This window comes from Oncorhynchus kisutch, linkage group LG9 (genome assembly GCF_002021735.2).
Source record: "Oncorhynchus kisutch isolate 150728-3 linkage group LG9, Okis_V2, whole genome shotgun sequence".
In the NCBI taxonomy this organism is placed as follows: Eukaryota; Metazoa; Chordata; class Actinopteri; order Salmoniformes; family Salmonidae; genus Oncorhynchus; species Oncorhynchus kisutch.
In genome coordinates, this window is record NC_034182.2 from 21,717,728 (window position 1) to 21,732,661 (window position 14,934).

General features: G+C 42.2%; 1 protein-coding gene and 1 non-coding gene across 2 annotated transcripts; both read right to left on the bottom strand.

Annotated features, from left to right (window-relative positions):
* Window positions 1-5,488: 5,488 nt before the first annotated feature.
* On the bottom strand, window positions 5,489-5,570 carry trnal-aag (transfer RNA leucine (anticodon AAG)). The gene has a single exon. It is a non-coding gene; the product is annotated as a tRNA-Leu (tRNA).
* A 243-nt stretch (window positions 5,571-5,813) lies between these two features.
* her8a (hairy-related 8a) lies at window positions 5,814-9,332 on the bottom strand. Its single transcript, XM_020490672.2, has 4 exons — window positions 8,888-9,332; window positions 8,144-8,239; window positions 7,970-8,048; window positions 5,814-7,274 (listed from the first exon to the last, which is right to left on the bottom strand). Exons 1-4 carry the CDS (start codon window positions 8,957-8,959, stop codon window positions 6,646-6,648), a joined length of 876 nt encoding a protein of 291 aa, XP_020346261.1. The 5' UTR covers window positions 8,960-9,332; the 3' UTR covers window positions 5,814-6,645.
* Between the last annotated feature and the right edge of the window lie 5,602 nt (window positions 9,333-14,934).

Here is a 14,934-nt window from a genome sequence, read left to right on the forward strand (position 1 = left end):
TTAAGTATATGTTTTCAAACTGCATACTGCTCATTGCAAAGTGGTGTGTGACCCGGTGATGAAGCCTGCCTTCTGTTGCCGTTAGATGCCACAGATATCTCATATTTCCGACCTCAGTGCATTCAAGACAACTGGGAAAATAACGAACTCCGCCTGCGAACAATCTTTTGAACGGTCATCTAACTTGGAATTCCAACTCGGGAAGCTCCGATTTTCCGACCTGAAGATCCCTGACATCAGGATTTGACCTCGTATTTTTCAGGGTTCCCAGTTGTCTTGGTAGCATCACAAGATGCTGCAGGAGCAGCTTATTGCACTGTCTGACATATTTTTCCCTCAAAGGCTCTGTATCTGTATGCTGTACACATGTGATAAATAAGAATATACATAACAAATATACTGTATACATGCAGCAATTTAATTCCGATAAATTATGCAAATTACCCTATAGACCAATAAGCATGACGAGTCAAATGTATTTACATTTACTGGTAATTCCATTAATGAATAGGCTAAAAATAATTATTTCATAATGGGATTTTTTTCTTCTTCTTCCGGAGAACTGGCCGATGCCAATATGATTTATCGTCCTTTCTGTTATTTTTGGGGGGACAAAGCCGGCTATTACCGGCTAATGGAAACCAGGTCCATCATCCATTTCTTATGTTATGAATTGCAATGTGTACATTATGTTAGGAATTGCAATTTGTACAATATGTTAGGAAGTTTGAAAACATACTATGTGTTACAAATTTGCTAAACGTATCATACGTTACAAATTCCAATTTGTTGGTGCTAATCTTAGCAAGGTGGCTAGTTGGATAATGCTAGCATTAGCTAGCTGGCTAACATTAGCTAGGCTAGGGGTTAGGGTCAGGGGAAGGCTTAGCTAAATTGGGTTAGGGGAAGGGTTAGCTAACATGCTAAGTAGTTACAAAGTACTTCAAAACATGTAAATATTTGAAAAGTTGCTAATTAGCTAAAATTGCCTGTGATGAGATTCGAACACACATCCATCCTGACCAACTACCCTCCATTTGTTTTTTCCTTAAGTAACCTTCTGGCTTATGTACAGTTGAAGTCGGAAGTTTACATACACTTAGATTGGAGTCATTAAACCTTGTTTTTCAACCACTCCACAAATGTCTTGATAACAAACTATAGTTTTGGCAAGTCAGTTAGGACATCTACTTTGTGCAGGACACAAGTAATTTTTCCAACAATTATTTACAGATGGATTATTTCACTTATAATTCACTGTATCACCATTCCAGTGTGTCAGAAGTTTACATGTACTAAGTTGACTGTGCCTTTAAACAGCTTGGAAAATTCCAGAAAATGATGTCATGGCTTTAGAAGTTTCTGATAGGCTAATTGACATCAGTTGAGTCAATTGGAGGTGTACCTGTGGATGTATTTCAAGGCCTACCTTCAAACTCAGTGCCTCTTTGCTTGACGTCATGGGAAAATCAAAAGAAATCAGCCAAGACCTCCGAAAAAGAATTGTAGACCTCCACAAGTCTGGTTCATCATTGGGAGCAATATCCAAATGCCTGAAGATACCACATTCATCTGTACAAGCGATAGTACGCAAGTATAAACACCATGGGACCACGCAGCCATCATTTCGCTCAGGAAGGAAACGCAATCTGTCTCCAAGAGATGAATGTTCTTTGGTGCGAATAGTGCAAATCAATCCCAGAAAAACAGCAAATGACCTTGTGAAGATGCTGGAGGAAACCGGTACAAAGTTTCTATATCCACAGTAAAATGAGTCCTATATCAACATAACCTGAAAGGCCGCTCAGCAAGGAAGAAGCCATTGCTCCAAAACCGCCATTAAAAAGCCAGACTACGGTTTGCAACTGCACATGGGGACAAAGATCATACTTTTTGGAGAAATGTCCTCTGGTCTGATGAAACAAAAATAGAACTGTTTGGCCATAATTACCATCCTTGTGTTTGGAGGGAAAAGGGGGAGGCTTGCAAGCCGAAGAACACCACTTAAGAACGCCACTGGGGTGGCAGCATCATGTTGTGGTGGTGCTTTGCTGCAGTAGGGACTGGTGCATTTCACAAAATAGATGGTATCATGAGGTAAGAAAATTATGTGGATATATATTGAAGCAACATGTCTGGAAGTTAAAGCTTGGTCGCAAATGGGTCTTCCAAATGTACAATGACCCCAAGCATACTTCCAAAGTTGTGGCAAAATGGCTTAAGGACACCAAAGTCAAGGTATTGGAGTGGCCATCACAAAGCTCTGACCTCAATCCTATAGAAAGTTTGTGGGCAGAACTGAAAAGGCGTGTGTGAGCAAGGAGGCCTACAAAACTGACTCCGTTACACCAGCTCTGTCAGGAAGAATGGGCCATAATTCACCCAACTTATTGTGGGAAGCTTGTGGAAGGCTACCCGAAACGTTTGACCCAAGTTAAACAATTTAAAGGCAATGCTACCAAGTACTAATTGAGTGTATGTAAACTTCTGACCCACTGGGAGTGTGATGAAAGAAGTAAAAGCTGAAATAAATAATTCTATCTGCTATTATTCTGACATTTCACATTCTTAAAATAAAGTGGTGATCCTAACTGACCTAAGACAGGGAATTTTTACTAGGATTAAATTTCAGAAATTGTGAAAAACTGAGTATGTGTATGTAAACTTCCGACTTCAACTGTACCTCTCAGTCAAATCAAATCAAGTTTAATTTGTTACATGTGCCGAATACAACAGGTCTAGACTTTACCGTGAAATGCTTACTTGCTCACAAGCCCTTTCCCAAAAATGCTGAGTTAAACAGTAAAAGATATTTCAAATGAATAGGGGTAAAAGGGACTAGGCAATCAGGATAGATAAGAGTAGCAGCAGCATATCTGAAGAGTGTTAAAGTGTGTCTATGTGTGTGTCATCAATATGTGTTTGCAATATGTGTTTTCTATGTATCCATTAAAACAAAGTTATACTGTAGTTTAACTTGGGTCAATCGTTTCGGGTATGCAGTGTGTGTGTGTGTGTGTGTGTGTGTGTGTGTGTTGGATAGTGGAGGCTGGTGGGAGGAGCTATAGCCTCCACTGGTGTTAGAGTGTCAGTGTGGTATGTGTAGAAGTTTTGGGTAGAGTCCAGTGAGTGTGCCTTCTCCTAAAATAATCAATTTACACACAATACTCCATAATGTCAAAGCTAAAACAGGTTTTTAGAAGTGTTTTCAGATTTATATAACAAAAAACTTTAATATCACATTTATGTAAGTATTCCGACCATTTACTCAGGACTTTGTTGAAGCACTTTTGGCACCGTTTACAGCCTCGAGTCTTCTTGGGTATGACGCTACAAGCATGGCACACCTGTATTTAGTGAGTTTCTCCCATTCTTCTCTGCAGATCCTCTCAAGATCTATCAGGTTGGATGGGGAGTGGCGCTGCACAGCTATTTTCACGTCTCTCCAGAGATGTTCGGTCGAGTTCAAGTCTGGGCTCTGGCTGGTCCACTCAAGGACATTCAGAGACTTGTCCCGAAGCCACTCCTGTGTTGTCTTGGCTGTGTGCTTAGAGTCGTTGTCCTGTTGGAAGGTGAACTTTCGCCCCGGTCTGAGGTCCTGAGCACTCTGGAGCATATTTTCATCATTGATATCTCTGTACTTTACTCCGTTCATCTTTGCCTCAATCCTGACTAGTTTCCCAGTTCCTGTCGCTGAAAAACATCCTCACAGCATGATTCTGCACCGTAGGGATGGTGCCAGGTTTCCTCCAGATGTGACGCTTGGCATTCAGGCCAAGGAGTTCAATCTTGGTTTCATCAGACCAGAGACTTCTCCCCTTCCTCCCCCATTAACGTGCCACCCACCTCCTGTGACCTACACAGAGTAGCTGGACCAGTCAGTTGGTCTGGTCAAAGTGGTTTGAGGTTTACTTTTTTTTTAACAACTCGTGGTTCAGGCTACTTTATGGAAATTCAATGTTTCATGGATGGATTTTCTTGGTTTTAAGATTAAACACATTTTGGTACTAATATTTTTTTTATTGTTACTAAAATGTCTTACACTGTTAGAGCCTACTGTTTTAAAATGATGTGACCCCCAGTTGCATGGTCACGTGGTGATTTATTATTATCATCTTACTAATAATGCCTTCACGAGTGTGTGTGTGTGTGTGCCTGCAATCATGCCTGTAGCCTACATGTGTACATGTTTGTGTCTAGGCTACATGTCTGAAAGTTGAAAATGGACCTCAAAATATGTATCACATTACTGAGTGAGGCATGGGCCTCCCTAGCCTAGCTAGACAGCAACATTTCCCATATGTTGCTCATTCTAATGTCACATACCTATCTTCACCCCACGCACCTCCCACTGGACACAGACGTCAATTCAACGTCTATTCCACATTGGTTCAGCGTAATTTCATTGAAATGATGTCGAAACAACGTTGATTCAACCAGTGTGTGCCCAGTGGTCTCCCTCCTCCCTCTACATCTGTATCTGATTCCACTGCTCTTTCTCTCGTACAGTCTCTTTCTCTTTCTCTTTCTCTCTCTCTCTCTCTCTCTCACCCTCACCTTAATACATTCTCTCTCTCTCGAACACATACAAACTTCCCCTGCTCTCTCTATACCCTCTCTTCTTACACACTTATATACAGTCTATCTCTCGCTATCTCTCTCTCTCTCTCTGATCTCTTTTTGTCTCACACAGATATGCCAAAGGCCACAGACCCCCGTCTCTCTATACCCTCAATTCTTACACATAGTCTTTTTCTCTCACTCTGGTCTCTCTCTATCTTTGGTCTCTGGTCTCTCTCTTTCTGTTATTACAAGAATGATGGAGCCTATGGAAAAAAGCATTGAGTCTGCTGTACACTGGATTCTTATAGATATCATTGTATCCCTTGAATTACATATGTTCAACCACTCAGACAGTGTTTCAGACTCAGGCTCTCACTCTGTCTCTATCTCTCTCGCTCTCAATTCAATTCAAAGGGCTTTATTTGCATGGGAAAGAAATGTTTACATTGCCAAAGCAAGTGAAATGGATAAACAAAAGTGAAACAAACAATAAAAAGTGAACAGTAAATATTACTCTCTCTGTCTGTGGGGTGAAAAGAGTAATATATAGGCCTAATGATTCACATAAGCCTGCTCTTAAATGTGGGAAATGTAAACCAAGAGTTTAGCGGTACATTTTGTGAATTTGGAAGTGTGGAAATGTCATTGAAGTGAACGTAGAAAAGCCAGAAGTACCCGAAAAAGGCCATTAGTAACGCAACAGTGCGACCTAGTGGTAATACATTTAGTCTTCCTCGCACATCATGTTTAATTTGACAGTCACTCCATGCAACTTTTTCTACTATGGATAGATCTATGCATTACAGCATATCTACTTGGAAATGTATCTCTCTGTTTGGAGTGGTTTACGCGGCAATAATCACTGTTTATTTACAGATTTGGAGATAACCTTTTTGACGTCACTAAAGTTCCGTCAAAATTTTCTTGACAGCGGTGGGATTCGAACCCACGCCTCCGAAGAGACTGGAGCCTTAATCCAGCGCCTTAGACCGCTCGGCCACGCTATCTTACGTCGACAAACGCATGAGAACGTATCCTACATAACAACATTATTTATTATTTATATTTATCTTCACATGAAATAGAAATATAATTATATTTTTATGATTTGATATTCATACAAAATAAATGATATTGTCAATTCAGTTGCATTAATTTATTAAATTCTGAAACCATACACTCCAACTTCACACTTTATTTTGCCTGCTTGAATATGAGACAGGTATAAAAAGATTCACATTTAGACTAAGGTTGTTATACATTTTTTATTTAATTTCGAGACCATACAACACTTCAACTGTCAGCCAATTAACACTTTATTGAGCTGCTTCAATATGAAACAGCCTAGCAACTTCTTGTAATATACAAGGATGAGTTGTTGAGTTTTCATTTCCAAATGTAGCTAGACCTGAATCAATTAATCAATACCAAATCAGTTGTATCAGTTAATTAATCAATCAATTAAAGATGAGTAACAAAATATTCAGCAAAAACATTGTGATTCACTTCTAAAACACAAAATATGAACTATTTGAAAAGAGAAGTTTACAACATAGGAAGACAAAAAAAACAAGAAAACTGTACAAACTTGAAGTAGCTACAATGCTTACTCTTCCCCAATCTCATACAAATATTTGTATGTCTAAAATGTATAAATGACCAAACATTTAAAAGTGAAAATTAGACCCTATCATGTTGCCATGTGGCTATAGAACTGCTGGCATTGTGTACTATAGCAGAGCACCAGAGCCATGTTCCTAGGGGGCTGGCCCAGTTGCACCACAACACATTGGTTTTAACTTTACACAAGTGAAACTGTAGATACACCTGGATCTGCATTTTCTGAATCCTCAACTAGATCCAGGAAAAACAGAATTGAGTGATCCCATGATGGGATTCATAAAACATAAAAGGGCCCTGAGTTTTTCCTTGCCACAGCGTTATGACCTGACTGGGAAAACTCCAGGCCCTAGTCGGCCTACTGCCTGGGCATTTTCCTTGTCAGGTCATGGGGTCAGGAAAAAAATCAGGGTACCTAACTTGATGGAAGGTGTGTGTGTGTTTGTCTGTTCTCTGAGGTCTTCACCAAGGCCTCCACATGGAGGGGTCTCCCCCGGGGGCTGAGAAAGGGGACAGGGGGGCGGGGTGAAACACCCCAGGCTGGGGTAGATTGGGGGAGCAAGGAGGGGAGGAGGAGACGGACTTCTGCTGATCCCTCCCATCTCTACCAGAATGTACCTGGCTGCAAAGGGTGTGGAGTGGTGAGCTTCCTATTGGTGGGGGTGATGGCTGCAAGGGGGGCGTGGCATGATGCATCTGTAAACAGCAAGGCTGGAGTGACTGCGCTCCACCTCCAGATGACAGAGAAAGTGTAGACTGGGGTGGGGAGACAGGCCCAGATCCAGACATGGGACTACCACCATTACTACTACCACCACCAACGCAACCACTGTTACTTTTACTCATACCAATAGCCCTAGTCGGAGTCCCATTGATACCATTGGTCCCATTGCCACCAGTGTTCCCAGCCCCAGTCTCAGAGCTGATGTGGGGCAAAGACTTGAGCAGGTGGTTGAGGAGCCGGGCCCCCAGTGGCTTGTCCATGCCTGGGCAGCTCTTGAGCAGGTTGTGGACCTCATGCATACATTGAATGTATCCACTGCTGTAGCGCTGCCGGGACTCAAACTCTATACTGGGACCAGAAGGGGAACCTAGAGAGAGATACGAACACAAGGGGGAAGTGGTGAGGGTTGAACACCAACTCACAGGTTTAGTAGGCCTACAATGTATATTAGCATAATATATATATATATAATATAGTAGGGTATGCAGTATATGGATGGTATTATGGACTAATGAATATGCAGTGAGCTTTGTGAGCAAGTTTATATCGGTCAATAGAATATATTACTTTATATAACTTGAAATAAAACAAATCAGCTGATATCAACTCGTGAAATGTGTAATCAGGGTAGCGAAGGAGTTTCTATCCCATTCCCTGGCTTGTTTTTAATCCCAGTTTGTCGCTTGTTGTCAATCATTTGACTGATTTGATCCAATAGGAGCTCATTGATATGTAGAGTGAAGGACCCCTATTGGGCGACATTATTCAGTGATTGACAACGCATGATAATCCTGCACATCATGGGAGGTTCCAAGGCTTCCATCACTATACGAATTTTAAACAGGTTATGTATGTTCTGTTTGAATTTAGAACAATGTTTTAAGAACGAAAACAGCCAAGTGGACTACTGTCCCCCGAAGTGACGGTGTGTGTGTGTGTGTGTGTGTGTGTGTGTGTGTGTGTGTGTGTGTGTGTGTGTGTGTGTGTGTGTGTGTGTGTGTGTGTGTGTGTGTGTGTGTGTGTGTGTATATGTGTGTGTGTGCGTGTGTGTTAGGCACTTACCTGAACCGTGACCCTTCTGCAGACCCTCCATATGTTGCACAGTAACCTCCAGTACATCAGCCTTCTCCAGTTTAGATTGCTGTGTAAGAGGAGTGATTCAGAAGGAGATGGGAGGTAGAATGTAATTTGCAATTGCACTCTCAAAATATTCTCATTGTGTGTGTGTGTACTCACATCCAGGTTGTATGCATCCACCATGATTCCTTTCAGTTGTTCCAGACTGCAGTTGATGCGCTCCCGCCTCTTTTTCTCAATTAGAGGCTTCCGCAACTATCAATCAAATCAACAGGCCAATTAATGTATCTGTCTACATATTAACCCAATTGACGCCTTGGCGATTGTTTAAACCTTTACAGTGACCATTTATGATATTTCAAAGTAAAGGCATAAAGAAAACCACCCATGTTTATCAATGTTGATCTAAACTAATCAATCAGTTTTGCTGTGGTTCAATGTTGATCTAAACTAATCAATCAGTTTTGCTGTGGTTTGAACGGATTTGAATGGATGCAATCAGAAATTGTTGTTACATTTCAGTGGTTTCAATGTAATATTTGGGGAAATGTGATTTTGATACTCAGATCAAGTCTGCAATAGACACTTTGGAATAAGAACACCCTAGCCAAGCCCTCTTTGGCCACCCACCCCCCCACCTGTGAATGCAAAGTCTGCAAACTCAACCAACTCTCTGCACATTGCATCAATGCATGCATCTTATTATCTGTGGTAGTACAGTATGCATGCCTTTATTTTCATGATGCATTAATGCAATTAAGGGTTTTAACTGCAAAATTGTTTTACTAAGCACAATTCCTGCACAACCCTTTACTTGATGTATTACACAGTTCCTTAAATGACGCCCAAATGCATCATATCGAAACCTTTTCATATAGGCCAATTTGATTGCAGCAAGCTTACCTTTCGTTCTTCTTTAGCGCTACAATTCCTCTCGCGCCCATTTCCCCGGTGTCCCATGTTGAAGGCCGTCATCCTCGAGCTGCAAGGCGCACGCAACAAACCGCCTGACGAACTGAGAGCTCCACAGTCCACACTATCTGTGTCCTTGTGGGCCCCTCTCTTCTGCCGCTATAGTCCCCCACAAAACTCAGTTTACACTGTTTTAGTATTTTATGAACGAATAGTTCAACAGAGAGGGAGAAAGGAGCACTGGAGAAGGGGTACATACATGTATATATGCATTTTACGCACCACAGCCTCGCGCCCCCAACACCTCCACCCACCAACATTACCATGACAATGTGTGGGTGCTCTCTCTCCCGAACTTTCCCACAGCCCTGCCGTGGGCACGTTTCATGGCACAGGGTCCGATTCTCCCCGCTGTTGTCAAGCGGAGAATAGGGAGGGTGGGGGAGGGGCGCGTTCGGGTGGAGGGGGTGGGGACGCTTACGGGTTTCGACACGTAGAGCACGGATGGAAAAAGGGAGTTCTGAAAGGTGATGCGCAAATAATTTCATCGCTACGTAGAATGTTATGATCGATGATATCGTCTCGGAATTAGGAAGCGATTTTGCGGGTAAGTAACCTGGTCCAGTGCTAAAATTGCCGAACTAAAGGTAATTGACATTATGATAATTCCGTTGCAGTTGCCAATTATCCTCCATAAAGTGTCACTATAATTTGCTACTTAGTTCATCTATGCCTGTATTCCATGTATTAATAAGAAAACGGCGATCCTCTGTTAAGAAAATGTATTGATTTAGACATAAACAACATGTAATCGAAGAAACTGCACAAATAACTTTATATAGCCTTCAGACATTTCAGCACCCAAACACAAAAGAAAGTCTGAGGGGATGAAAAAAAGTCGCACAACAATAGCAGCTAAAGAGATCTCCCCAAAACACTTCTTTTCAATATCGCTATAGGAGATATAGGAGACCTATTATCCCTGTCCCTTCTCCATGCCACCTTTCTTTTCCCTGCCCCCTTTCCTGAGCTTCTTTACCAACCCCTCCCCCTCTTATTATTGTGTCGTCGTCGTCGTCGTCGTCCCCCCCCCCCCCTGGACACACTCCAGTGGTTAAGGTCTCCCTCTTTCTTTTCTACCCTATAGTCCGGCCGTAATGACCCCCAATTAACAGAAGAATGGTCTGTGTGCTAAAGCCTTAATGGCTATTTTATTAAGTCCTTCAATCCGACCCCCCCCCCCCCCCCCCCTTCAACTCACTCCTGCACCAGATCAATGTTTTCGGGTGTGCGGGAGGGAATGGTGTTAAGTTATTAAGGCCTATAGACTATATAGTCTGGTCTGGACAGTCACGGACTTTGTTCTGAAATTGGTCATCTCTACAAATCGACTATAAAGCATGAACAATTCTAAGTATATTTACAAGGCTTACCTATAGGCCTACTTCCAAGTATAAGTCAGCCTAAGGTAGTTTGTTTGATAACCTACGAGGCTTAGAGGTTGCTGTAATAGATATGGCCTAAATAAACAGTTGTGGGAGTCAATCCCACTGTGTTCGGGGTATCCCCCTTGGGGTGGTTGTTTGGTTGTTTGCACTTTGCAGATTGTGGTAGTGACTTCGTGACCTTTTCTCATCTACAGAGAGATGTGACATGAGCAACACAGTTCAATAGAGGTCAGATACTTCACACAGATACCTATCTATTGAGGTGCTAATACGAACACACATGCAGGCGCACACACAAGCGTGATTTGCACACACACACACGCAAACACACACGCAACTTCTTTCAAACTGCACGCAGAGACAAATGGTATCGACAAGTTCATCTGACTGAGGGGTTTGTCCCTTGAACCACTCTCCTGTATTCTCACACACACACACTGTCACACAGACCAAGGAGCAGTTTGTCATCAACATACTGGAGAGGCCTGCAGGCAAACCAGAACACATACTGATAACCTTAGTTATAAAAGGGAAATAATGTAATGTTCATGTAAATAAACACGCACACATACACAGACACACACACACACACAACCCACTCAACACACTAAAACATAGCCAAAATAATCAAACAAGGTGTATCTCAGGGGTGTTGGGTATGGCAGGACCAAAAATTTTAAGTATGCAAAAAAATACGTTGACTAAAGTGATTCCAATCTCGATTAAAATGCAATGTGGAGCACTGTTTGGAGAGCAGCTGCCAGCCTGCAGCCTTTTCTCTCACTTTTAGAAAGCAATTAATCCATTTTAATCCAAATTCATAACACAACAAAATTTGGAAAAAGTCAATGGGTGTGAATACTCTCTGAAGGCACTGTATATACACTCCATGGCCATAGGTATGTGGATGCTGCTCGTCGAACAATCATTCCACAATCATGGGCATTAATATGGAGTTGGTCCCTCCCCCCATTGCTGCCATAACAGTCTCCACTCTTCTGGGAAGGCTTTCCACTAGATGTTGGAACATTGCTGCGGGGACTGGCTTCCATTCAGCTGCAAGAGCATTAGTGAGGTCGGGCACTGATGTTGGGCGATTTGGCCTGGCTCGCAGTTGTTCCAATTCATCCCAAAGGTGTTCGATGGGGTTGAGGTCAGGGCTCTGTGCAGGCCAGTCAAGTTCTTCCACACCGATCTCAACAAACCATTTCTGTATAGACTTCACTTTGTGCACGGGGGCATTGTCATGCTGAAAGAGGAAAGGGCCTTCTCCAAACTGTTGCCACAAAGTAAGAAGCACAGAGTCATCTAAAATGTTATTTTATGCTGTAGCGTAAAATATTTCCCTTCACTGGAACTAAGGGGCCTAGACCGAACCATGAAAAACAGCCCCAGACCCTTATTCCTCCTCCAACTTTACAGTTGGCACTATGGGCAAGTAGCGTTCTCTTGGCATCCACCAAACCTAGATTAGTCCGTCGGACTTCCAGATCATGATTCATCACTCCAGAGAACGCGTTTCAACTGCTCCAGAGTCCAATGGCGGCGAGTTTTACACAACTCCAGCCGACGCTTGTCATTGCGCATGGTGATCTCCGGCTTGTGTGTGGCTGTTTGGCCATGGAAACCAGTTCTTGCGCTGACGTTGCTTCCATAGGCAGTTTGGAACTCAGTAGTGAGTGTTGCAACCGAGGACAGACCATCTCTACGAGCTAAATGCTTCAGCACTCGGCGGCCCCATTCTGTGAGCTTGTGTTGAAACAGCCTGATTTTTGGGGTGCATGAAGCCCCTGGATACAATGCTTCAATATTCTCAGAATGTTTCCCTTCCCTGGCGAATAATGTAGACGGACAAATGAAATAATTACGCACACATTATGATGAACATCTCTGAATGCAGCAGCGCAATCAGATAAAAATGGACTACCCGAAATACATAGGTTTGACAAGGTGAAGTGTAGATTAAAAAGGCACATGTATATTTTCCTTTTGTTGGCAAGAACTGGACGAATCAATGTTGTTTCCACGTCATTATTATTATTATTTTTAAATCTATGTGATGATGTTGAATCAACGTGGAAAATTGATCGGATTTGAAATAAGTCATCAATGTAAGGGAATTTCGTTTTTTTTTTTTTTTTTTGACCTAAATCCAATGACAGGGTGACATTTTTCATTGAATTCACATTAGATGACAACTTAACCATATGTAAATCAATACTAGATGTTGATTAATAAATTATTGTCTATTTCACCAATATTTTCTTATTTTTTTGCAAAAAAGGTAGTGTGTAGTTCCAGTAGTTAGCTACACCGCTACGTGGCAAAAACATAATTAACTACTGAAAACACTGCCAAGATTTAAGGTGAGCTCAATTACCACCAAGCTACAGCAAAATGTAGTTAAATTGCTAGTTGAACTACATGTAATTCACTACTCCACAACACTGGTACTGATGTTTTATTCTCATAAATGCAATGGTGCAACAATGGCACCTGAGAGGAAGATGTGAGTTGGGGACATGCAACGCTTCCTTATGTAGCAGTAAAATAATTCAGGCTACTCAAAATCATTCAAGCTTCAGTTACTGTAGTTATATTGCTGCATTGGCTTTGCATATGGTCAGTGTTAAATTCTCTTCAGGCAGGGAATGTGAGAAAAAAACGTCAAAACTTGATCTAGATTTACAAAACAAACATTCTAAATACATTTCAAGACGTTACAATATTTTGCCAATTCAAAATAACCGCTAATAAAAGAGCTTACTCTTTGTATCATCGTTCAAGATCATTAACATATATTATACAACGGGTGGGTCTAATCCTGATTGCTGATTGGTTAAAACTGCATTCCAGTCGGTGTCTGTTCCACAAATTACCACTGGCTAAATCCATGGCATTAAAATGGCGTTTACTCTGTTCCGTCTGATTGCGCAATCCACTGTCTCATCAGCCCAGCGAGGCACTTTATTAACTCGATCTCCACTATAAAAAGCATCTAGACATTATCGCATATTTCTTTTTAGACTAACATTTCATTTTCAGCCGTGGAGATTTGTATAAACCTTGCTGTCTTTCTCTCAAACATTTGCAACATTGTTTTAATATTGAATTCCGATCTCCAGCTGTCCCATAGCAATGAATGTGTCGGGAGTCGGGACGAGACAGACAGGCAGGCAGCATTTCTCAGCCAGTCGAAATCCTGAATCAGATGGCATCATTTGTATGGATATATACAAAGAAATAAATGTCAATTGAAAAAAGGTCAAATGCAATGAAGTGCAGCTAGTTTCCAGTTTTTCCAGCCTCAGTTTGAGGTGATTGTGTTAACTGTGTTGTTGTTTGGCTCCTCTGAACAACAGTGTCCTGACGAGTGAGCACATATTCTATGTCAGGCGAAATCGGGCCTCATTAGCTCATTGTTATGGATGTATCCAAATAAATGTCATTAGAAAACAGCTTGAACAAATGAAAATGCAGCTACTTTGCTGTTATTCTGACTGCACTTTTTGACGTGACTGTAAGTTAGCTGTAGTGGGCCTGCTAGCAAGCAAGGGATACGAGTGTTGCCAGTCAGTATGGCAATGGAACATTTAGAACGAACAACTTGGCTGTGTCCATAGATACAGAACAAAAAGACTAAACGACTGGGTCGCGTCTCTGGCAACCGAACCGATAGAACGAATAAATGAATCCAAATAACTTTTTCAATTAAAATATGTAAATTATTCTTTGAATATGTTGGTAACCCGCTGTATAAAAGTGATAATGCCCTCGAAGCCGGTGTTTGGAGGATATATTGGCACTGTTTGTTCAGTGGCTACATCTCACGCCATCTCCGCCAGTTCATTTGTCACAGTTCGTGTTACACGTTCGCAACATACGAAAAAACAAAATTCAGGGTAGATCAACTCCAGCTATCCAGTCCATGGAAGCCATAAACTGGTTCTCCATATTATCTTGGGTCTACTCTTCATCTAACTGACTAAACTCCACTTCGTGGTGAAGGAAGTTTCCAACCACCGACCGTTTCCTTGTTGAGATTCAATTGGCACGTGCATTTGGGCTGAGTTAGCAAGTTTTAATAAGTTCCTCGGCATACACATCACAGACAAACTGACAAACTGAATTGGTCCACTCACACAGACAGCATCGTGAAGAAGGCGCAGCAGCGCCTCTTCAACCTCAGGAGGCTGAAGAAATTCGGCTTGTCACCAAAAGCACTCACAAACTTCTACAGATGCACAATCGAGAGCATCCTGGCGGGCTGTACCACCGTCTGGTACGGCAACTGCTCCGCCCTCAACCGTAAGGCTCTCCAGAGGGTAGTGAGGTCTGCACAACGCATCACCGGGGGCAAACTACCTGCCCTCCAGGACACCTACACCACCCGATGTTACAGGAAGGCCATAAAGATCATTAAGGACATCAACCACCCGAGCCACTGCCTGTTCACCCCGCTATCATCCAGAAGGCGAGGTCAGTACAGGTGCATCAAAGCTGGGACCGAGAGACTGAAAAACAGCTTCTATCTCAAGGCCATCAGACTGTTAAACAGCCACCACTAACATTGAGTGGCTGCTGCCAACA

What these genes read in the sequence shown, in the direction of transcription:
- her8a (XM_020490672.2), bottom strand. Translation starts at nt 8,959, where the DNA reads ATGACGGCCTTCAACATGGGACACCGGGGAAATGGGCGCGAGAGGAAT. An exon ending in TGGATGCATACAACCTGGAT is followed by an intron (nt 8,049 to 8,143) that starts GTGAGTACACAC and finishes CCTCTTACACAG; the next exon opens with CAATCTAAACTGGAGAAGGC. An exon ending in GCAGAAGGGTCACGGTTCAG is followed by an intron (nt 7,275 to 7,969) that starts GTAAGTGCCTAA and finishes ATCTCTCTCTAG; the next exon opens with GTTCCCCTTCTGGTCCCAGT.